Source organism: Eriocheir sinensis, chromosome 21, assembly GCF_024679095.1.
Source record: "Eriocheir sinensis breed Jianghai 21 chromosome 21, ASM2467909v1, whole genome shotgun sequence".
In the NCBI taxonomy this organism is placed as follows: domain Eukaryota; kingdom Metazoa; phylum Arthropoda; class Malacostraca; order Decapoda; family Varunidae; genus Eriocheir; species Eriocheir sinensis.
In genome coordinates this window covers 18,384,734-18,408,935 of record NC_066529.1, presented here as the reverse complement: position 1 = coordinate 18,408,935, position 24,202 = coordinate 18,384,734, and the positions used below count along the sequence as shown (strand labels likewise).

Genomic DNA, 24,202 nt, shown 5'->3' with positions numbered 1-24,202 from the left:
CGAGTGTGTGTGTGTCTGTGTGTGTGTGTGTGTGTGTGTGTGTGTGTGTGTGTAATTCACCACGGCCTGATCACGAGTTGGACTCGCTTTCGCCAGTAGGTACCCTCACGACGTGAGCAAGTGCTCATTATTGTCGATCTCTGGGTACTGCCAGGACCTCTCACACCACATACCCTATCCCCCTAGCCCAAGGGGGGACAGTAACCACTCCTAGTCAACGGAAAGAATCCGGCCTGAGCGAGGCTCGAACCGCCGCCTATCTGACGCTCTAACCGATTCAGCTACCGGAGCGGTGTGTGTGTGTGTGTGTGTGTGTGTGTGTGTGTGTGTGTGTGTGTGTGTGTGTGTGTGTGTACAGGTAAATCTGGTACAGATGTGGCTAAAAACTAATTGAATATAATCTACAAGAACACAAGTCACCTTAAAAATCATCTATCTCTATACACAAGTCATAGCCCCCCTCGCCCCTCCCCGCGCCCCTTCCACCCACTCTCCTCCTCCTTATGACCGAACACAATCGTGAGCATATATATCAAACATGTCGTAACGCGTCTGAGGTGAGCTTTTTGCCGCGTCACGCCCGAAACATTACGTAAGGCCATGACAAGCCCAACGACCTCTGTTTACTGTTGGGCGGAGCGCCGAACCGGACCTTACTGGCTGCCGCGATCAAAACAATGCAAACTACACACACACACACACACACACACACACACACACACACACACACACACACACACACACACACACACGAACTCTTGAGCAAACAGTCCACATAACAATGCTGAGAGGGGGACAAAAAAAAAAAAAAAAACCAACTCCCTTCGTCTCTTGAAACAAAATAAACAAATAAACTAAACTTAAGGAAACTATAACCTTCCCTTCCCCTCTTTCCCTTCCCTTCTCCCTGCCTCTACCCCTCTTCTCCCTCTCCTCTTTCCCTTTTTCCTCGACCATACCATAGCTCTCTGCCATTTCTTTCCCTCCCCTTCCCTCCCCTCTCGTCCTCTCCCACACAGCAGCAGCAGCGTGACACAGAACACAGCGCCAAGGTCGGGGAAGGGAAGGAGCAGACACAGCAGTATTATCAAATGGAAAGTAAGGTCACACTTCACACCCCTTCCAACGGTCTCCCCCTCACCCCTTCCTTCCTCCCATTACCAAGCTCCTCCCTGCCCTCACCCTCCTTCACCCCAACACCTTTATTACCTTGCCCCCCTCCCTCCCTCCCTCCCCTCTACCGCCATTACCCTCCCAGCCCCCCTTCTCATTTTCCTCTATTCTGCCCCTCTCCCTGTCTTTCACGCTTCTTTCCCCCTTCTTACACCTTTCTCCCTTATTTCAGGTAACTCCGAGGGCGCCCATTTTACTGTCTTCTCTTTTTTTCCTTTTTTTTCTTGGTCTTTCTTACTTGGCATTTTTTTATTATTCCTTTTCATTAATGCATTTATTCTCCTGTTGGTATGTCTGTCCACTTATCTATCTGTTTGTCTATCTGTCTGTCTTTCTGTCTGTCTGTGCATTTTTCTATCTGTCTGTCTGTTTGTTTGTCTCTATGTTTGTCTTTTTTGTATTTCTTTGTCTCTCTGTCTGTCTGTCTGCCTGTCTGTCTGTCTGTCTGTCTGTCTGTCTGTCTGTCTGTCTGATTCTTTGTTTCTCTGTTGTCTGTCTGTCTCTGTCTATCTCTGTTGTCTGTTTGTCTTGTCTTTCTCTGTCTATGCAAGTTCGTCTCTCTTCTATCCGTCTTTATGCCTTATATGTCTGTTTGTCTGTCTGTCACTGAAACCCCCCTTTCTCTCTCTCTCTCTCTCTCTCTCTCTCTCTCTCTCTCTCTCTCTCTCTCTCTCTCTCTCTCTCTCTCTCTCTCTCTCTCTCTCTCTCTCTCTCTCTCTCTCTCTCTCTCTCTCTCTCTCTCTAATGGCTGGCCACAATAATTGCCCTTTTTGTTGAGCGGGAGACTGATAGGCGCGCGTGTGTAACATATGGCCGTGTGTTGCGCCGCCGAGAGTGACCTCCTTTCCGAAGCCTTGATTACGTTCAGTCTTCAGCCAGTATTCCTAAACATCACGGCACCTCATTCCATTCACTCCTCGGCTCACGCTCTTTTCACACCCCTTTCCATCTTTCACATGCCCTTTCTTTCCTCCAGCGTCATTCCCAGGGATCTAGACTATTTAGTTCTCTGTGTTATCTTCCCTTCTATTGCATATATAAAGCCCTTTTCACACTCTATCATCTTTCACATGCACTTTCTTTCCTCCAGCGTCATTCTCAGGGATCCAGACTATTTAGTTCTCTATATTTTCTTCCCTTCTATTGCATATTTCGGCCTCCTCTTTGGATTCTTTCTGGGAGCAGCGAGTAGCGGGCTTTTTTTTATTATTGTTTCCTTTTTGTGTGCCCTTGAGCTGTCTCCTTTGTTGTAAAAAAAAAAAATAGTAATATTGTCTACTATCATCCTCAGCCTCCCTATTCACTACAAGTACTTAGACTTTTTTTTATCACTCCGTATTCTTAAACGTATATCAACACCTCGGTTCACCTGTTTGAAAAGCCTCTCGTAGAAGCTGCTGGGGTTTTCATGGACTGTTTTGTGATTCTAGTGATAGTTTTCCACGAACGGTATAAAATCACCCATGAAAACCCGGGTAATCTTCTCTGTGGCCCGATACCCTACGCCCCTGTCCACCCAGCAGTGAATGGGTACCAGGTAACTCCTTCCCCCTCCTGTCTCTCTCCGGCATATGACCACAGATGTTGCGCCGACTAAACGAAACTTTCCAACTTTTTCTCTGTGGCCTTGGAAAATAATCAGCATGGAAGCCCGATACCTTTTAGGAATATGTATCTTCGTGTCGTAGGCTTTAATATCTGCAAAAGTCGATGCTAGAGCTGGTACAAGAAAGGAGGAAACGCTTGGTCGTGGTCTGGGGTTTGGAGTAGGTTAGGATAGGTTCGCTTCGGTTCGGCTCGATTAGTCCCAAATGAAAACCCAAGGCAAAGGATGCAAAGAGGGATGTTAGGGGTTCGGTTCGGTTACTCCCAAATGAAAACCCAAAGGAAAGGATGCAAAAAGAGATGGTAGGGGTTCGGTTCGGATCGGTTCGGTTCAGTTCGATTCGGTTCGGTTACTCCCAAATGAAAACCCAAAGCAAAGGATGTAAAGAGGGATGTTAGGGGTTCGGTTCGGTTCGGTTCGGTTCGGTCCCTCACAAATGAAAACCAAGGCCTATATCAAACATTTTATCTATTGCTGCATCTATATTTTGGCACTGACCTATTTGTCGGGCACATTAGCTAGTACAGAGGGGGGGGAGGGGGAGGAGAACAGCTTGGTGGATAATTTACTTTCCTTTTCTTCTTATTACTTCGATGACTCACGAGCGGATGTGACACTGATTGCAAATGTCGAAAATTGCAGGACTGTCACCCGCGCTCCTTTTTATATATATATTTCATTAATTAGAAGTGTTGTCATTGTAAGAGTCGGAATGATGATGATGAATTTTATCGTTGTAATTGTTGTTGTTGTTGTTGTTGTTGTTGTTGATGGTGGTGGTAGTAGAGGTAGAGTTAATCCTTGTAGGTAGTGGTAGTGACGTTTGTGTCGGAAAGGGTGATGGTGGTTGCTTTTAGGAATGAGAATAGGCCGATAGTAGTAGCAGTTTTAGTAGTGGTAGTAGTAGTAGTAGTAGTAGTAGTAGTAGTAGTAGTAGTGGTAGTAGTAGTAGCAGTAGTAGTAGTAGTAGTAGCAGTGGTGGTGGTGGTAATGGTAGCAGTAGTAATAGTAGTAGTAGTAGTTGCAGTAGTAGTAGTAGTAGTAGTTAGTAGTAGTAGTAGTAGTAGTAGTAGTAGCTGTAACTGTTGCCACTAATTAATTAAAGGCGATGGCAGTGAAAGTGATGACAGTGAGGCTTGTGGTTACGGTGCCTGACACGTGTTTATTATTTTCATTTTAAAGAACAACAATTTCAGATAATACTAACAAAAAAAAAATGAGCATAAATCCTTGGACTGAAGGCAGGTGTTAAAACCATCATTGACCTTAATAACCTTTTTCCTGCTGCTGTACAAAATTATTTAAGCTTCGTCTTCTTATTATAATGAATGACATAAAAGATTTCCATTCCAACCTTCAGGCTAGATTAGAGAGAGAGAGAGAGAAATAAAAAAAAACGAGAAAATAAACATATCAGAAAGAAACAACGGGAAAGGTGAAATTAACATGTAAATGAAAAACAAAAAGTATGAAAAGCATGTGGCCAGACTCTCTACACGGCTACAGGGAAAGGTGACCCGAGGCAACGACAACCCTGGAATTACTGAGGCTGGAAACAGAGGGAAAGACGCGCCCCCCATCCTTTCCCCCTCCCCCCTTCCCCACCTGACTCTCCCTATCGACACTTCCCCGTACAGCTCGCACCATCCCCTGAGGCTCCCCCTGAGGACTTCCTGGCCGAGATCCCCGTGGTGCAGGTGGCTTAGTGAGTTGTAAATTGTCTTTGATACTGTAGGAGAGGTTATAAGTTTTTACTGGTGTCATTTTATAGTTTCGATATTTATGGACTTAATAGTTTGTTGTTTGTTATTTTAGTTTTGGTTTTTCATTTTGTTAGTTGAGGTTTTTGTAGTTTTGTTAGTCGAAGTTTTGAAAGTGCAGTGGGTCGAAGTCGAAGTTTTTGAAGTTTTGTTATTTCAAGTTCCAAAGCTTTGTTACTCGCAGTGTTAAACTATTGTTACTCGAAGTCTTCTTATAGTTTTTGTTACTCGAAGTGTTAAAGTTTTCTTGCTCGAAGTGCTAAAGTTTTGGTACTCGGTCTTATTGAAGTTTTGTTAGTCGAAGTGCTAAAGTTTTGTTACTCGAATTCTTACTGAAGTTTTGTTGCTCGGAGACATGTTAATTAAAGTTTTGCTACTCGAGGTTTCAATTTTGTTTCTCGAGGATGTTGAACTTTTGTAATCAGGGTTTTGAGGTCCCTCGTTATCAAGGGTTTCTGAGAGACGATTCCCTGCGAAGTTTTCCAGCTCAAGGATTGCCAGTCAGGTTTTGATGTATTTTTTTCTTCCCCGGAGGCTTCAGTATCATGACCGTGGGAGAAGGGTGAACAGGGCAACGAGACACACACACACACACACACACACACACACACACACACACACACACACACACACACACACACACACCTTGACTACTTCATGCTTAATTAGGGAGCCGCCCACTAATTCACATCATGATACGCACACACATCCTTGGTAATAATAACCCCCCCCCCACACACAGGGAGAGACAGGATAAATGGATGGATGGAGAGATAAATAGATAGATAGAGAGAGAGAGAGAGAGAAAGGGAGGGAGGGAGGGAGGGAGGGAGGGAAGGTGAGGCAACAACAGGTAGCACTAAAAACAAACCTGAAGGTCGACTTAGTGAGTGACGACACCTGTGTTCACGCCACACCTGCAGCTAATTAATGAACGGAAACTCTCTCTCTCTCTCTCTCTCTCTCTCTCTCTCTCTCTCTCTCTCTCTCTCTCTCTCTCTCTCTCTCTCTCTCTCTCTCTCTCTCTCTCTCTCCCCACCCCGTTTCCCACGCGTAAGATACGTAAACAAAAAGTGGTGTTGTAGCTTAGAGACTAAAAAAATATGTAATAGGTTGCATCTAAAGTGTGTGTGTGTGTGTGTGTGTGTTTTTTTTCTCTCGTACAACATTATTTCCTTTTACGTCAGATTTTAAGACAGCATCGCCACCAGCTTCCTCACGTCACACAAGCGCAGCGGGAAGTCAGTCAATCGGTCGGCCCTCTCTCAGCCTCTTGTGACACCGTGACTTCAACACATCAACACGGCAACACAGACGTCCACTGGCATCCACTCTTGCGCCCACGCCTCAAGACCTTAATAGTACGCACACCTTCTCGTCCTACTCCCGCCACGCCCTCAGAGTCACCGCTATCTACTCCCCCTCGTCTTAGCAGGCATCCTCGTATTATCTTTTTTTTTTATTCTTTAATGTGTTCTCCTCTTTTTTTTTGTCATGGATTTAAAAGAATGTTGTCGTACGCAGTGTTGCTTTGTTCTGAGCATGGTTGTTTGTTTATTACTAAAGAACAGAGGTTATTTTATATATATTAGTACTCTCTCTCTCTCTCTCTCTCTCTCTCTCTCTCTCTCTCTCTCTCTCTCTCTCTCTCTCTCTCTCTCTCTCTCTCTCTCTCTCTCTCTCTCTCTCTCTCTCTCTCGTCTCTGTGGGTGATTTGGGGCCTAATAACGATAAAGACAAGCACAGAATCATTCTCTAACTTTTTCTCCATTATCATTCCTTCCATCTCTTTTGTTTCCTTTTTTCTCTCTGATCTCTTCATCCTCTGCAGTCTCGCAACACACACACACACACACACACACACACACACACACACACACACACACGCACACACACACACGCAGCCTCCCTGAAACCACAGTGCATCTCGCCGTCACATTAGCGCACACCACACGCTCATATTATCGTAGACCACCACACCACATCACCCACCCGAAGACCTACAACCTAACCACACACACACACACACACACACACACACACACACACACACACACACACACACAGGTGACCCCCGTTTTCCCCTCCCCCCCCTCCAGCATTACCCCAAAACCCTCCTCCCAATAGACAGACAGACAGACGCACAAACACCTTCTCCCTTCCTACTTCAAGACCCTTTAACAACCTCGCTGAAGGACCTGAAGTGCGTGTGTGTGTGGGGGGGGGGGGGGAGGGGGGGGGGTGTATGTGTGCGTCCTCCGCTCAAAAATAACAAACCTACGATGATTTTCCTCTTCAGTGTTGTTCTTTCTCTTACTTAGTCCTCGGCTGTGTTGTTTACTTTGTCATCTTGAAGAGGTGGTGGTAGAAAGGACGATGATGATGATGATGAGGAGGAGGAGAGAAGGAAGCTGTGCAGGAGGATGAGTTGGGTGGGGGAGGAGTAACGGAGAAAGAGCTGCTATGGAGAAGGATGAGTAAGGTGGAGGAGGGTGAGGTAGAGAAGGAAGAAAGGTGAGGAAGGAGGGAGGAGCGTGTGGGAAAGAAGAAAGGAATGGGTCAACGTTGGGGAAGATGAAACAAAAATGAAGAAGAGTGATGAAGATAGCAGGGCTGGCAATGATTAAATCAAATTGATTTGATCAAATGATTAAATCATTGATTTTTTTACTAAAAAATCATGATTTATTTTTATTTTTAATTTTTTTTTGAGTAAAAGTATTCCATAAGTTAAATGATGTGCTCCAAAGATGGCAAAGTAAAACAACCTATTCATATGCTATGATTCATTTGTTCTCTTCAAGGTATATACAAAAAAAAAATATTATATTCTCTTGCTCTAATGTTGCCAACTTGCCATATGTTTTTTACTAGGTAAAAAATCAGCCTCCTTTAGTCTTTACTAACTTGGCAGGCAATGTATCATAATAATAACCAAGGTTACCAACCAAGCAGTAACAGAATAAAAGTAAATATTCTTCTGTTTGGTAATAAAATAATATGCTGTCACGAAAATGACAACTTCAGGCAACTCTATCTGTCCTAAACCTCTGGTCCTGTACCAACTACAAACAAGTATTGAACAAGTATGTATCTGGATCCTTGACTGTGCCTTGACTTACAGGCCCTAAACTTAAAGTAATCTATGGAGACTTTCAAATCACTCAGCAGGATATATATATATATATATATATATATATATATATATATATATATATATATATATATATGTCTATATATATATATATATATATATATATATATATATAATAATAAAATAAATCAATAATTTTTAAATAAAAAAAATCGCCAACCATGGATGATAGGAAGAGAGAAAGGGGGCATGGTACAGAGGAATTAAAGAGAAAGGTGACAATGAAAAAGAGGGAGTGGAAGGAAGAGTGAATAATGGGAATGAAGACGTAAGATAAATATGGTATCGAGGAAATGATCGCAAGGGAGAGAGACATAGGGAGGAGAAACGTGTGAAGAAGAGATAAAGAAATGAAAATCAGAGGTGTAAGAGAGAAGAGAGAAAATGATAGAATGAACTATAAAGAAGAATATAATGAATGAAAAGAAACAAAAAAGAAAATTGCTGAGTTGTAGTAAAAAAAATATGAACAAAGGAAGAATTATGAGTAAAAAAAACGAAAGAAAAAAGACTAATGAATGGGAAGAAAGAAGGACAGACTGTAAACAAGTGGAAGAGAAACATTGGAAGACGAGTTAGAAGTAAAAGAAAATCTAGGAATCCTAAAAACAAAAATCGAGAGAAGAATCACAGGGGAAAGGAAAGTAAGTCTCGGGAAACTGTGGGAAAAAAACAACAGATGATTAAAGGGAAGGAACCAGAGAACAAAGACAAAGATAGAGAGAGAGAGAGAGGGACGCAGAGCTAGAGGAGTGAAAAAAAAGCATAAAAATAAAAATAAAAAGCAGAAAAACAGGGAGAAAAAGAAAGGTAGAGGGTTGAAAGCATGATGGCAAAGAAAGAAGCAGAAAACAACACGGAGAAAAAGACAGGTAAAGGGTTAAAAGCATGATGGCAAAGAAAGAAGCAGAAAACAACACGGAGAAAAAGACAGGTAAAGGGTTAAAAGCATGATGGCATAGAAAGAAGCAGACAAACTAGGAAAAAATACAGCTAATGGGGTAAAAACATAACGACGAAAAGAAAGAACCAGAAAAACAAAGAGAAAAAAGATAGAGAGGAACGCCGCAGGGCTGAAGAAGGAAAAAAAAATGCCTGAATGGAAAACGGAAAAAATGATAAATATGAAGAGAGAGAGAGAGAGAGAGAGAGAGAGAGAGAGAGAGAGAGAGAGAGAGAGAGAGAGAGAGAGAGAGAGAGAGAGAGAGAGAGAGAGAGAGAGAGAGAGAGAGAGAGAGAGAGAGAGAGAGAGAGAGAGAGAGAGAGAGAGAGAGAGAGAGAGAGAGAGAGAGAGAGAGAGAGAGAGAGAGAGAGAGAGAGAGAGAGAGAGAGAGAGAGAGAGAGAGAGAGAGAGAGAGAGAGATGCAATTAAAAAGAAAATGTTAAGAGCCATATTGTCTTCTCCTCGTCAGTAGAAGTGTATACATAACGCAACCGCTAATATGTACTGTGTCTGCTTCCTGCTTGAGACTCTATGCAAACGAAATGGGCGGCAATTCGGTGAGTAAAAGTGCAGATAATTGTGTGTGTGTGTGTGTGTGTGTGTGTGTGTGTGTGTGTGTGTGTGTGTGGTGGTTTGAGAGAGAGAGAGAGAGAGAGAGAAATGAAGGGTTGGAGAGAAAGCTGGGGTTCGTAGTACCTGGTAGAGAGAGGGGCGACAGGTGTACAATAAATCCTCCCTTCTCTCTCTCTCTCTCTCTCTCTCTCTCTCTCTCTCTCTCTCTCTCTCTCTCTCTCTCTCTCTCTCTCTCTCTCTCTCTCTCTCTCTCTCTCTCTCAAACACATTCATTTGCCCATCCATCCATTCTTTTATGCTTGTTTAATTTTCGTTTTCTTTCTTAATTTTTCACTTTCTTTTTCACCCATGCATGCGTTCATTCATTCATTCACTTTCTCCCTTTCTTCCTTTCATTTTTCTGTCTTTCTTCCTTCCTGTTTTCTTTCTTTCCATCTTTCATTCACTATTTCACTCCTTCATTCACTCACTCACTTATTCATCCATTCGTCTGTCCATGAGGTGCACGCATTCACCATTTCACTTCACATCATTGTATGGCCAAGTAACACAATGTGACTACTTTGTGTCTCGCTCTTCATTACGACAACTTCTCCCTCCATACTCATCCAACTTTCCCTTTCAGTATGAGCCATTGTTGTCATTATATCCAGCGCTCCTCTGGTCTCCGGGTTTGATGGCAAGGTTCTGTTGTTCTGGGGGAGCTGGTCGACGTGTGTGAGTCATGAGATTAGAGTGATTCGCTTGTAATGACTCGCGCTGCGCCTTATCTACGTACGGTGCTGCCTCTGATTAGGTGGGTCTGCCCGGCACCAATTCGTACGCACCCTTACGATTAGTGTTATTTATATTAGGTAAGAAAGGTACTCTGGGACATTAACTTGAGGCATAAAAATAAACGCTGCTCTCAGAATACTTAGAATGTTTTTCAATCTATGCACCGACAACTCTCCTTTTGCATTCCACGGATAATTTTCTCCTAAGTAGTTTTTCTTTTCTTCACAAGAGTCTTCACCTGCAGGGATGCGGATACGAACTGGGGAACATACCCTGACCTTGGCCCTGAGTGAGACCAGAGGCGAGGTAGTAAGCATCTGGGACCCCGGACGACCGAGGAGTGAGAAGGACGACCCTGCCCCCTAAACCTCAACACACGACCTTCACATACGACACTTTTTATGAGTTTTCTTACATCACCAAGGGAGGAAGGAGGCTGGACAAGGTGGACAGATTAGAAATAATAGCACCGTCACCCCACCGCTTGAACAGGTTAGGAGAAATACCGAGGCCCTCCTGCTGATATGTAAGGGAAGAAAATCGTCTGAAGTGAAGAAGATCGTCTGATTGGGATTTAATAGCAAGGAGGAAGGAGGAGGCTGGGGAAAGCGGACAATTTGGGAAAGGTAGCGCTGTCATCTCGACGTTTGGGCACAGGTTAAGAAGGACACCACGGCGCTCTCACTGATATCTAAGTAAAGATTCGCAAGTTTTGGGCTTTGATAGTAAGGAGGAAGGAGGTTGGACAAGGCGGACAAGTTAGAAAAGGTAGTACTGTCTTCCCATCGCTTGAAAAGACACCACGGCCTTCCTCTTACTGATATTTATGCACATACTCGTCTGTTTGTGCTTTTATAACTTTGTAAGCACTGCAAGTTGCTCCCCTTTCCTCGCCTCAACCATGTCATCACCCCCCCCAAGCACGTTCAGCGATAATAGCTCCAATACAGCGCCATTTCTTCCATTGCCACACCCCTCGGTTAAAGAAACACTGCCTACACGACACCGTTACTACACACAAGCTCTAGGCCCGGTCCCACCCTCCCTTAGAACATCCTCCTGAGTCACTGATGTATCTGATTGTGTTAACCTTTGTAAACAACACAATTACTACACATAGGCTCTAGGCTTGTGCTTTTGCTAACCTTTGAGAACAACGTCATTACCACATACAAGCTCTAGGCCCGTTCCCGCCCTCCCTTAGAATATCCTCCTAAGGTACTGATGCATCCGATTGTGTTAACCTTTGAGAACAACGCCGTTACTACACACAGGCTTTAGGCTTATGCTTCGTCACACTCCCTCTAGCGCCTGAGTGACCTTTCCCGCAAGCAGTTTCTATATCCTCCCATCTTGAGTTACTAACGTGAACCTTAAAAAATATTCTCACGATTTATCAGACCTAGCTCGCTTGCCTTACCCCTGCATCGTAACCACAGACACACACGCCCCCCAAAATCGCTAGATCACTTTGCAACACAACCACAATTTTTTTTATCGTGACTGAGATGATATAATTTACTAGAAACATGTAGCTATTACCTATTATTTTTGTTTATTTTCCTCTTTGAAACAGGGGACTTTGGCAGCGTGTAAAGGCTTAGTTAATCAAAGCAAGAAGTTATGGTACAATAGGACGAGTTATAAGTCCATTTTGGTTGTAGATTTGGAGAAACATTTCTGAAACACGAAAACAATTATGAGCGATTATATAAAGATTAGTTGGAGTGCCAAATGGATGAGTTTACTTCCATTGAGTCTTTGGTATTTGTTTAAAACTCCTTGTAAATGAAGAGAATATGAAGGCGTGAGTTACAAAGGTGGCTGAGATGCTGTTTACTTAGGCGGGGGTGAGTCTGTCTGGCCGGTGCCCGTGCAGGTGTGCTTCATCCCGGCGACGAGGTGTTCTGAGAGGATGAGGAGGCTCGCTAGACTAGACAAAGACCAGCGGGTGGTCGGTAACTTAGGGAGCTTATTAATTCCGTGCGTGACGTGTTGTGGCCGTGCACCGGGAAGCCGTGTATCGAGGCGGCAAGCCAGGCACGTGAGACCAATATCCGAAACGAGTCAGAGGATAAGATGGGGTGGTATTCTTAGACGCCCCTGCCTCTCACATCAACAATTTCCAAAGGCCAAAACGGAGATCAGTCGGGTTCTAATGAGTGTTTTTGTAGGTTCAAGGCACAGAAGAAGGGTCAAACTACCACCAGGGTTATCAAACTACCCCTGGAAAGGCCCACAACTCCCATGAAAGCCTTGTCAAATATCTGTGCTTGGGCGAGGAAGTGTTTAACAATCCGGCCATAAATACTAATGGGCCGTATTCTCAGACGCTTTCGCCTCTCAAAACAAATAATTCCAAAACTACAAAGGAGATTAGTCGTGTTCTCTGAGTTTTTCACGTTCATGGTGCAGAGGCCTTGTCAAACTATCACTAGGCTGATAAAACTACCCTTGGAAATACTAACACAACCCCTAAATAAGCCCTACCAAAGACCCGAAATGTTTTAGAATATGGGCCTTAGCGTCGGACAAACCACCTATACATCAATAAGTGAGTGAGCAAACCTGGAAACCGACGTCACATTGCGTTCTTTATTACTAACCAGCGGGCGGCAACAGGAGGTGGCTTTGTGCTACATCACCGTACTTTGCTTGGTTCAGCGACGGTGGTCTTGAGTGCTTGAGAGTAAGGACCGAGAGGCGGCGATCATTACCTGCGTGTTTGAGGGCGCCGAGGAGGAGTGGCCGAAGCACAAACCTCACCATATGTCCACGATCGTTACAAGACAGCTGGACGGAACTTAACTTAACGCGTCCGCCGCAATCACGCTTTGTTTGCGGTTTGTTATCAGGAAGAATGCGAAGGACATTAGACTTCCCACCAACAAATTACACCCCGAGTGGGAAACATTATTTTTAAAGTACACGAAACTCTGCTTGCTTTGTGCCTTTCCCCTCGTGTTCGCCAGGAGTATGGCCACGGGAGGAGCTTACAGGATGGGAGCGCTGGTAGGGAGGGGAGTGGTGGGTGGCTTACAGGAAGGGAGAAGTGGGAGGTGGAGGAGGGAGCGGGTGTGATTGTGCAAAGAGCAGCGACAAGGCCTCCGAAGTCAGCGAGTAAAAGTGATCAGTGCTTAGTCCGGAAAAATAGAGCAAAAGTTAGAGCATGATTAAACGTCAGAAAAACACAACAAAAGGTAATGAGGTTATCGCCGATGACCCTCGCGCGACTCTCTCCACGCTCGAGATAAAACAACGTTGACGAAAAAAAAAGACGATTGGAAATATTGTGATTAAGGTTTTTAGATGTTTCTCTTCCATGAATAACCACTAAAATAGGTGAGGGATACATCGATCGATCGATCGATAGAAAGATAGATAAATAGATAGATAGAGAGTGAGAGAATGATATGGTGTTAATGCGGAGTGACCTAATGGAAAGATCCTAAAACGTTTTCTCTAATTATAAGATGGGTAAAAAAAGTGAACTTGTGGCGGCACGCATGAAAATTACTCTCTTATTCCTCAGTCAACTTTCCCGATAATGATGAACACAAAATTATGATTTTATGAACTTTGATATCATGCCTATGTTTCCTTTGAAAAAGAGACTAACATGATTATAAATATGGCTAATATGATTATAAATAGCAGCAACAACTCACGAACACACAAAGAAGCACACACACACACACATACACACACACACACACACACACACACACACACACACACACACACACACACACACAAACATGTTTGAGGGAGCATGCGATTTATCACGTGCGCACAAACACAGTGCAGGGGCACACACACACACACACACACACACACACACCACACACACACACACACACACACACATACACACATAAAACTAAAGAATTTGACAACATTCCCGTCATGGTGGTCCGCTAATTTCCATGTGTGTTGCCAGTGGTGACCCCGATGAGATGGGTGGCGGTGGGGGAAGGTGTGCGGGGTGGGTGTCGGGGGAGGGAGGGTGCGGAGGTTAGGGGGGCGGCATGGTGGTGTTCCTCAGGGTTGGTGTTGCGTGCATGACCACAGCCACGGGGTCACACACACACACACACACACACACACACACACACACACACACACACACACACACACACACACACACACACACACACACACGCACTACTTTTTAGCCTCAAGAGCGTCGCCTGTAACCTATACGTTAACAAAGACAACTTTCTGCACTATATACTTTCTTCACTCAAGCAGGAACACAATGTGCCCGCGTCTGCCGGCCTGACACACATACAACTGATCCAACAACTAACTTAACAAATAACTGTTTTGAAAAGTAAGTCAAGTACACTCGCTTACTGGTGAAAAAAAAAATATATAACGAGTATAAAATAATCGAAGTGAATGTGTTTACTAGCCAAGGCAGGTAAAGGTAAAGTTGGCAGTAAACGCTGTGGTTACGCGCTGCCTCGGCGCTCATCTTCGCACCCCGGCCCTGAAGCCTGTGGTGAGTACCGCGAACCCTCTACCTCGGGACACAGGGTAAGTGTGACATCCGGGTTACCACATTCTACCTTCTCCAGGTTCTCCCAGGTGCTCATTTATCGATCACCTCTAAAGGGAGAGTGAACAGCTCCATAGACTATGCATCAACTTCCAAGGGTTGGAACCGAACCCGAGTCTGCATATTTGTAGCAAGACGTGCTAGCTACTACACCACGGAGGCACGAGGTGAGTAAATAGCTGAACGCGAAAATCGAGTTCAGCGAAACGAGTGACGAAGTTTAACCTTTAACAAAAATGATGGAGGACGGAGGTCAGGGACAAGTGTGTTTGTTTGTTTGTTTGTTTGTTTGTTTGTTTGTGTGTGTGTGTGTGTGTGTGTGTGTGTGTGTGTGTGTGTGTGTGTGTGTGTGTGTGTGTGTGTGTGTGTGTGTGTGTGTGTGTGTGTATGTATGCGCGCGCGCTAAACTGTGCAGTCCGTCAATCCAGTACCCACTCCTAACCTCATTCTTTCTTCCACTTCCTACTCTGCGTGTGGGCAGGGCGGGCAGCGCGGGCGTGGGTATAGGCGCCGTTCTGTCCCGCGGCAGCGACCTTGCCATCCACCCATACCTTGCGTTACCTCACCACAGTAACGATATATAGGTCACCCTTAACCTTGCTTCCTCACCATACGGCAGCGTAAACCCCTTCCTACATCCCCACATGCCGTCACCCGTTCCCACGCCTCCCCTTTACCTCATCCTTACCTATTCCGTCACCCACAAAGACTGACACCCATTGTTTCTCCACCCCTACTTCTACACCACAGTCACCCGTTATCACCACTTGGCATCCCCCTCCTCCTTCCTTCCTTCCTTCCTTCCTTCCCTCAACCACTACTTTCCGTAAACACAGTCCTTTCGTCATATATCAAAGCCTCTTCTTTCTCTACTTCCACTCCGTTTGTTCGCTCACTCCATCATCGTATTATCCTAACATGTCTTTTCGTCATTTATCCTTATTTCTTCTCTCCCTTCGTTATTTTCTCTCACTCCATCAGTCTGTTATCATATTATCCCTCTACCCTCCCCACCCCTGCCCCACACAAACATTTCTTCCATCCCTTTCCCCGCCCGTTCATCACCTCACGTCCAATCTTTCCAGCCTTCCCTCCCTCCCCTCTATATTCCGCCTTCACGCCTTAGCACCTTCCTCCCTTCACTTAAGTCATCATATAAGCGCTGGAGGCAATGGTGGTGGTGGTGGAGGTTGTGGTGGTGAGACGTCCGTGTTACCGTCGTGGTGAATGGTGGTGGTGGTGGTGGGGGTGAATGGTAGTGGTGGTGGTTGTGGTGAATGGTAGTGGTGTTGATGTTGGTGGTGGTGAATGATAATGGTGGTGGTGGGGGTGAATGGTAGTGGTGGTGGTGGTGGTAGGGGTGAATGGTAGTGGTGGTAGTTGTGGTGAATGGTAGTGGTGGTGGTGGTGGTGGGGGTGAATGGCAGTGGTGGTGGTTGTGGTGAATGGTAGTGGTGGTGGTGGTGGTGGGGGTGAATGGCAGTGGTGGTGGTTGTGGTGGGGGTGAATGGCAGTGGTGGTGATGGTGGTGGGAGTGAATGGCAGTGGTGGTGGTGGGGGGGATGAATGGTGGTGGTGTTGGTGGGGGTGGGATTGAATGGCAGTGGTGGTGGGGGGGTGAATGGTGGTGGTGTTGGTGGGGGTGGGATTGAATGGCAGTGGTGGTGGGGGGGTGAATGGCAGTGGTGGTGGTGGTGGTGGTGGTGGGGGTGATGGGCAGTGGTGGTGGTGTTGGTGGTGGTGGGATTGAATGGCAGTGGTGGTGGTGGTGGTGGTGGTGGGATTGAATGGCAGTGGTGGTGGTGGTGGTGGTGGTGGGATTGAATGGCAGTGGTGGTGGTGGTGGTGGTGGTGGGATTGAATGGCAGTGGTGGTGGTGGTGGTGGTGGTGGGATTGAATGGCAGTGGTGGTGGTGGTGGTGGTGGTGGGATTGAATGGCAGTGGTGGTGGTGGTGGTGGGATTGAATGGCAGTGGTGGTGGTGTTGGTGGTGGTGGGATTGAATGGCAGTGGTGGTGGTGGTGGAGGAGGCTAGTGATTGTATAGCAGTGGTTGTGGTGGTGGAGGAGGCTAGTGGTTGTATAGCAGTGGTTGTGGTGGTGGAGGAGGCTAGTGGTTGTATGGCAGTGGTGGTGGTGGTGGTGGTGGTGGGATTGAATGGCAGTGGTGGTGGTGGTGGTGGTGGTGGGATTGAATGGCAGTGGTGGTGGTGGTGGTGGTGGTGGGATTGAATGGCAGTGGTGGTGGTGGTGGTGGTGGGATTGAATGGCAGTGGTGGTGGTGGTGGTGGTGGTGGGATTGAATGGCAGTGGTGGTGGTGTTGGTGGTGGTGGGATTGAATGGCAGTGGTGGTGGTGGTGGTGGTGGTGGGATTGAATGGCAGTGGTGGTGGTGGTGGTGGGATTGAATGGCAGTGGTGGTGGTGTTGGTGGTGGTGGGATTGAATGGCAGTGGTGGTGGTGGTGGTGGGATTGAATGGCAGTGGTGGTGGTGGTGGTGGTGGTGGGATTGAATGGCAGTGGTGGTGGTGGTGGTGGTGGTGGGATTGAATGGCAGTGGTGGTGGTGTTGGTGGTGGTGGGATTGAATGGCAGTGGTGGTGGTGGTGGTGGTGTTGGGATTGAATGGCAGTGGTGGTGGTCGTGGGGGTGAATGGCAGTGGTGGTGGTGGTGGGGGGGGTGGGGGGGGTGAATGGCAGTGGTGGTGGTGTTGGTGGTGGTGGGATTGAATGGCAGTGGTGGTGGTGGGGGTGAATGGCAGTGTTGGTGGTGGTGGTGGTGGTGGGATTGAATGGCAGTGGTGGTGGTGGGGGGGGTGAATGGCAGTGGTGGTGGTGTTGGTGGTGGTGGGCGTGAATGGCAGTGGTGGTGGTGGTGGTGGGATTGAATGGCAGTGGTAGTGGTGGTGGTGGTGGGGGGGGTGAATGGCAGTGGTGGTGGTGGGGGGTGAATGGCAGTGGTGGTGGTGTTGGTGGTGTTGGGATTGAATGGCAGTGGTGGTGATGGTGGTGGGAGTGAATGGCAGTGGTGGTGGTGGTGGTGGTGGGGGTGAATGGCAGTGGTGGTGGTGGTGGTGGGGGTGAATGGCAGTGGTGGTGGTGGGGGGGGGGTGAAAGGCAGTGGTGGTGGTGTTGGTGGTGGTGGGGGGTGGATGGGTGGTGGTGGTGTGTTGGTGGTGGTGGGATTGAATGGCAGTGGTGGTGGTGGTGGGGGGTGAATGGCCGTGGTGGTGGTGGGGGGGGTGAATGGCAGTGGTGGTGGTGTTGGTGGTGGGGGGGGTGAATGGCAGTGGGGGTGGTGTTGGTGGTGGTGGGTTTGAATGGCAGTGGTGGTGGTGGTGGGGGGGGTGAATGGAAGTGGTGGTGGTGGGGGGTGAATGGCAGTGGTGGTGGTGTTGGTGGTGGTGTGATTGAATGGCAGTGGTGGTGGTGGGGGGGGTGAATGGCAGTGGTGGTGGTGTTGGTGGTGGTGGGATTGAATGGCAGTGGTGGTGGTTGTGGTGAATGGTAGTGGTGGTGGTGGTGGTGGGGTGAATGGTGGTGGTGGTGGTGGGGTGGGGTGAATGGTAGTGGTGGTGGTGTTGGTGGGGTGAATGGTGGTGGTGGTGGTGGTGGTGGGGTGAATGGTAGTGGTGGTGGTGGTGGTGGGGGTGAATGGCAGTGGTGGTGGTCGTGGTGAATGGTAGTGGTGGTGGTGGTGGTGGGGGTGAATGGTAGTGGTGGTGGTGGGGCTGAATGGTAGTGGTGGTGGTGGTGGTGGGATTGAATGGCAGTGGTGGTGGGGGGGGGGGTGAATGGGAGTGGTGGTGGTGGTGGTGGGGGTGGGTTGTAATGGCAGTGGTGGTGGTGGGGGGGGTGAATGGCAGTGGTGGTGGTGTTGGTGGTGGTGGGATTGAATGGCAGTGGTGGTGGTTGTGGTGAATGGTAGTGGTGGTGGTGGTGGTGGGGGTGAATGGTGGTGGTGGTGGTGGGGGTGGGGTGAATGGTAGTGGTGGTGGTGGTGGTGGGGGTGAATGGTAGTGGTGGTGGTGGTGGTGGGGGTGAATGGTAGTGGTGGTGGTGGTGGTGGGGGTGAATGGCAGTGGTGGTGGTGGTGGTGGTGAATGGTAGTGGTGGTGGTGGTGGTGGGGGTGAATGGCAGTGGTGGTGGTCGTGGTGAATGGTAGTGGTGGTGATGGTGGTGGGGGTGAATGGTAGTGGTGGTGGTGGTGGTGGGGGTGAATGGTAGTGGTGGTGGTGGGGCTGAATGGTAGTGGTGGTGGTGGTGGTGGTTGTGGTGGGGGTGAATGGTGGTGGTGGTGGTGGGGGTGAATGGTGGTGGTGGTGGGGGTGAATGGTGGTGGTGGTGGTGGGGGTGAATGGTGGTGGTGGTGGTGGTGGTGGGGGTGAATGGCAGTGATGGTGGTGGTGGTGGTGGTGGTGGGGGTGAATGGTGGTGGTGGTGGTGGTGGTGGGGTGGTGGTAGTGGTGGTGGTGGTGGTGGTGGGGGGTGAATGGTGGTGGTGGTGGTGGTGGGTGAATGGTGGTAGTGGTGGTGGTTGTGGTGAATGGTAGTGGTGGTAGTGGTGTTGGTGTTGGTGAATGATAGTGGTGGTGGGGGAGGGTGAATGGTAGTGGTGGTGGCTGTGGTGAATGATAGTGGTGGTGGTGGGGGGGTGAATGGTAGTGGTGGTGGGGGGGTGAATGGTAGTGGTGGTGGGGGGGTGAATGGTAGTGGTGGTGGCTGTGGTGAATGATAGTGGTGGTGGTGGGGGGGTGAATGGTAGTGGTGGTAGTGGTGTTGGTGTTGGTGAATGATAGTGGTGGTGGTGGGGGGGTGAATGGTATTGGTGTTAGTGGTGTTGGTGTTGGTGGCTGTGGTGAATGGTAGTGGTGGTAGTGGTGTTGGTGTTGGTGAATGATAGTGGTGGTGGTGTGGGGTGAATGGTAGTGGTGGTAGTGGTGTTGGTGAATGATAGTGGTGGTGAATGGTAGTGAAAATAGTGAATGGTAGTAGTAGTGGTGGTCAGTGCTCGCTATATGCCCCGCACATTCAGCTGGAACACACACACACACACACACACAAAAAAAAAAAAAAAAAAAAAAAAACGTGTTTGAGGGAGCATGCAATTCATCACGTGCGCACAAACACAGCGCAGGGGCACACACACACACACACACACACACACACACACACACACACACACACACACACACACACAATTGACGCTAATAATATAAAATCATCTCCCGTTTCCTCTTCCCACACACGCTCGCAGCTTAAATGAACAAAGCCACTTCTTGATTTCTTCTGCATCATCTCGTCCTTGTCCTCTTAGCCAGCATCTTTACGCACTACTACTACTACTATTTTTACGACTAAGCTCATAAATCCCTCCTCCACTAGCGTCGCACACGTCGTAGCAACATTCCCACAGCAAATAACAAAAAAGCATCAACAACACACACACATTCCAAAACAGGTGCATCACATACCTTGATTCCTTTCGCATCATCTTGGCGGCGCTGTCGTTTACTCGGCGGGGGGAGTAGCAGTTGAGGGAGGCAGGGAGGGAGAGGGGAGGTTGTAGGCTTTGCTGCGCGTGCGTGGTGCAGCAAGAGGCAGGGGGCTTTGAGGTAGAGTCAGTGTGTCATGACCTTGCTCCGCCCTGCTGCAGCGTGAGGTGCTGGCCGCCGCTCACATGCCAGACTCAGGTGAGGGCGAGAGACGAGGACTTGTTGCACCGGGATAGAATGGAACGCGAGGTGCAGGTGTGTGTCGGGGGGCGGCCAGGTTAATGACACTGCTTCATGCCTTTCATTGGGTGGTGTTCCTCCTGGCCTCTGTTCGTTGTGGTCTTTCGTTATTGCCTTTTTAATAAATAAGTGTTCGCGCTTTTCACTGGCTGGAAGGAAAGGAAGATGAGAAGGTGATGCGGGGGTCCTGCTACTGGTATGTCTACGTGATCCCAGAACACATATATAGACCGTATGGGACTCATAGGAGTATAGGACGTGTGTGTGTGTCTATGTTTATGCAAATTGAACGTCGGTGGGGGAGGGGGCGGGTAGCTACATGTACAAGGGGAGAGTAAGGAGTGAGTGAGGGAGAGTGAGGGGAGAAGGAAGGCAGCAGCGGCAGGAGGCGGCGTCGTTAGTTTCACTTTCTTGAATTTTGCACACTTTCGGTCCCTCAACACCAGCTCCTCGCCGTCCTCCCGCCCAGCATCATGACTGCCGCCCACCGAACACGTCTCAGACAACAACACACACCCGCCGCCTTCCCCGTGTGTGTGTGTGGGGGGGGGGGCAAGGCGGCCAGGGTTAGATGGAGAGGCAAAGGTCCCTCACGCCTGCTTCCCTTTGCCCTCTGTGTTTATACTTTTTCTTCCCTCTCCCTCCCTCCCCTCCCGCCTCCCTCACTCCCTGCCTGCCTGACTGACTGACTGCCTCCCTCCCGCCCCCCGTCCTCTGTTTGTTATCTCCTCTTGACCTAGTTCTACCCCGTTCTCTCTCTCTCTCTCTCTCTCTCTCTCTCTCTCTCTCTCTCTCACACACACACACACACACACACACACACACACACACACACATACGTCTTCCCACTTTCCCTGTCACTGCTACTCCCCGTTATCAGTAGTTCCTGTTTACTCCCCACCAGTATAACGGAACAGCTCTCCCACTCCTTCCCTCCTCTCCCCAGCTCTCCCTCTCTCCCTCTCTTAGCAATTTTCCTCCTCGCTCCTTACTTACAAGTCTGGAGCGTTCCACTTGGACACTACCAAGGTTAACACCCTTCTCTCTCTCTCTCTCTCTCTCTCTCTCTCTCTCTCTCTCTCTCTCTCTCTCTCTCTCTCTCTCTCTCTCTCTCTCTCTCTCTCTCTCTCTCTCTCTCTCTCTCTCTCTCTCTCTCTCTCTCTCTCTCTCTCTCTCTCTCTCTCCCTCATCCAGACTTTCGCTGTCTTGTCAACTTTCCCTTTTGCTAACAAGTCGTCTTCTTTGATTATCGTTCTCCCTTGCGTCACTCTCACTTCACGTCTACTCTGTGTGTGTGTGTGTGTGTGTGCATGTGTGTGTGTGTTTGTGTGTGTTTGTGTTTGTGTGTGTGTTGAAGGTTTGCAATGTTGGTTAGTCCATTGTATTTTCATTCAGTCTCTAAGTGTTGCTTAAAGATGTTTTCTCTCTCTCTCTCTCTCTCTCTCTCTCTCTCTCTCTCTCTCTCTCTCTCTCTCTCTCTCTCTCACGCAGTCAAAAACATTTATAAAAAAAAAAAACTTACAAACAGTCACACACATAAGCGCACAGAAATGCGCGCACACACACACACACACACACACACACACACACACACACGTCCACTCACCAATACTCCTCACGTCCCTGTTTGTGTTTTGGTCACCGCATTCATTAAAAACAGTCGTCGTCCGTAAAACAATCAGGTCGTCGTATGAAATAAACTCTCGAGTGGTCGTCCCATGTTCCTCGAGGCTGGCTGGTCTCACTCAAGTTTGGCGAGGGTAGCTGCGACACCCGACGGAGGGCGGAGTTCAGCTCTCGCATGCAGGCTGAGGCCTCTACAAAAACACTTTCCCTCTCGTATGACAGCCTGCCAAGAGTATATCCAGCGATAGTGCTAAGTTTCTCCACTCACACTTTCTTACTCGTGGCTTCCCTCCACAAACACTCGCTGGTGCTAGTGTGGCGGGGCTCGGGCGCCTCACGCACTCAGGCGCAAACACAACAGTTTAACACACGGGCCACGCGGCGGATCGGCGCGTACCTCTGAGGAGCGGATGGGAGTAGTGAAGGGAGCGGCGGTGCGCGTGGCACTGATGGCGCGAGAGAAGTGTGCCTGGCCGGCCCCTGCACAGCCATGATGAGCCCGGTGCCAGCCCTCGGCCCTGCACCCGCAACTGTCATCTTCCCGAGGACACCGGTCCCCAGAGAAGACCTTGGCCGGGGGAACTTGGACAACCCCCTGGCATCCTCGGCGCCTACCCCCAGAGGCCAGGCTCCCTTTCCGCCCCTGGTCACTCGAGCCCTCACCCCCCCGCTGTCGGCTCCTCCCCGACCTCTGGAGGCCACTGAGTCCCCGTCACCCCTCCCTACCCTCTAGTCCGCCCTCCCCTGCACTGACCCTTTCCCGCTGACCTTCAGAGTTCAGCCATGGCCTAGCCCTCTCCTGCCCCCCTCCCTCCCTCCCTCCTTCTCGAGACCACTTAACATTGACTCACTGGGACTGGTGTTGCTAAAATTAACATTAATTTATATTGCAAAACGAACGAAACTTTCCATCCAGCTGCTGCTTAAGGCCTACTCGCTCCCTCCCCCCCCGCCCTCTACTCACACCGTTTGGTGTCACACTCGCAACCTGACTCCCGAGGACACGGACATGGACTGGCTGCACCTTTCTTCACTGCAGCCAACTTCCTGAGGCTTGTTCCCTTACCCCCCCAGGCAAGACCAGTCAAGGTCATCTGACGACCCGTCTACACCAGCTTCCCTGTGACATTTGGAGAGGGAGCTTAGTGTGTGTGTGTGTGTGTGTGTGTGTGTGTGTGTGTGTGTGTGTAAGGAGGGGCACGGCACTCGTCAAGCGGGTGGTGGGGCGGGGTGGGTGCAGCACAACACTTACTAAACGCCCACGCCCGTGCCCACGCCTCGAATTCGGCAGTGTCGCCGGTTAGGCAGAGGGAAAGTGACGAGAATTATGTGGCTTCGTGTATACTTTAACGAGAGAGAGAGAGAGAGAGAGAGAGAGAGAGAGAGAGAGAGAGAGAGAGAGAGAGAGAGAGAGAGAGAGAGAGAGAGAGAGAGAGAGAGAGAGAGAGAGAGAGAGAGAGAGAGAGAGAGAGAGAGAGAGAGAGAGAGAGAGAGAGAGAGAGAGAGAGAGAGAGAGAGAGAGAGAGAGAGAGAGAGAGAGAGAGAGAGAGAGAGAGAGAGAGAGAGAGAGAGAGAGAGAGAGAGAGGAGAGAGAGAGAGAGAGAGAGAGAGAGAGAGAGAGAGAGAGAGAGAGAGAGAGAGAGAGAGAGAGAGAGAGAGAGAGAGAGAGAGAGAGAGAGAGAGAGAGAGAGACATATAGGTTGCCAGTAGTCTCATTGTGCTGCACGGCTGATTGACCTCAGGCCATGCTGGGTCATGGCGAGCCACTGTGTGTGTGTGTGTGTGTGTGTGTGTGTGTGTGTGTGTGTGTGTGTGTATGCTACTAGTTACAAAAAGGAAATGTTTGCGCAAAATAATCATTGTATCGCTTTTAAATGTGACATCATAATAAGACTTTAACATTTACATTTATGGATTTAGACTTCGCTGGCGACTCTGGTGACAACAAATAGGTAATAAACAAAGCGGCCAAATAGAAAGGTGTAAGTTCAGACCATGGCGATGATTTTCTGTGTTATGCTCAGTGACGTGAAAATATATGTAACAGTGTGTGTGTGTGTGTGTGTGTGTGTGTGTGTGTGTGTGTGTGTGTGTGTGTGTGTGTGTGTGTGTGTGTGTGTGTGTGTGTTTAGTTGTTGGTTCTCATGTCTGTTTTGTGTTGTTTATGCACCGTTGCTTCGTCTTTTATTGTTCTTGTTACCGTTTTTTCGTGATTTTTTTTCTCCTTGTGTGTTGCTGCGCTTTCCATTATCTTTGCTTTGTTCTTTTTGTAGGTATTATTATGTCTGTGTCTCT

The 24,202-nt window shown here is 48.3% G+C and overlaps 1 protein-coding gene across 4 annotated transcripts in view; it reads right to left on the bottom strand.

The window, feature by feature from the left end:
- The window catches only part of LOC127001787 (NADPH oxidase 5-like), a 62,736-nt gene extending 40,205 nt beyond the window's left edge, over nucleotides 1–22,531 (bottom strand). The window contains exons 1-2 of one of the 4 annotated variants that reach the window (XM_050866951.1): nucleotides 22,305–22,531; nucleotides 20,021–20,430 (exon numbers count right to left, since the gene is read on the bottom strand). In XM_050866951.1, the coding sequence (XP_050722908.1) occupies nucleotides 20,021–20,040 (20 nt within the window). In that variant the 5' untranslated portion in view covers nucleotides 20,041–20,430; nucleotides 22,305–22,531. Of the gene's footprint in view, nucleotides 1–20,020; nucleotides 20,431–21,887; nucleotides 22,142–22,175 lie in introns of those variants that run through there. The other 3 variants (XM_050866953.1, XM_050866954.1, XM_050866952.1) reach the window with 3 other exon arrangements.
- Between the last annotated feature and the right edge of the window lie 1,671 nt (nucleotides 22,532–24,202).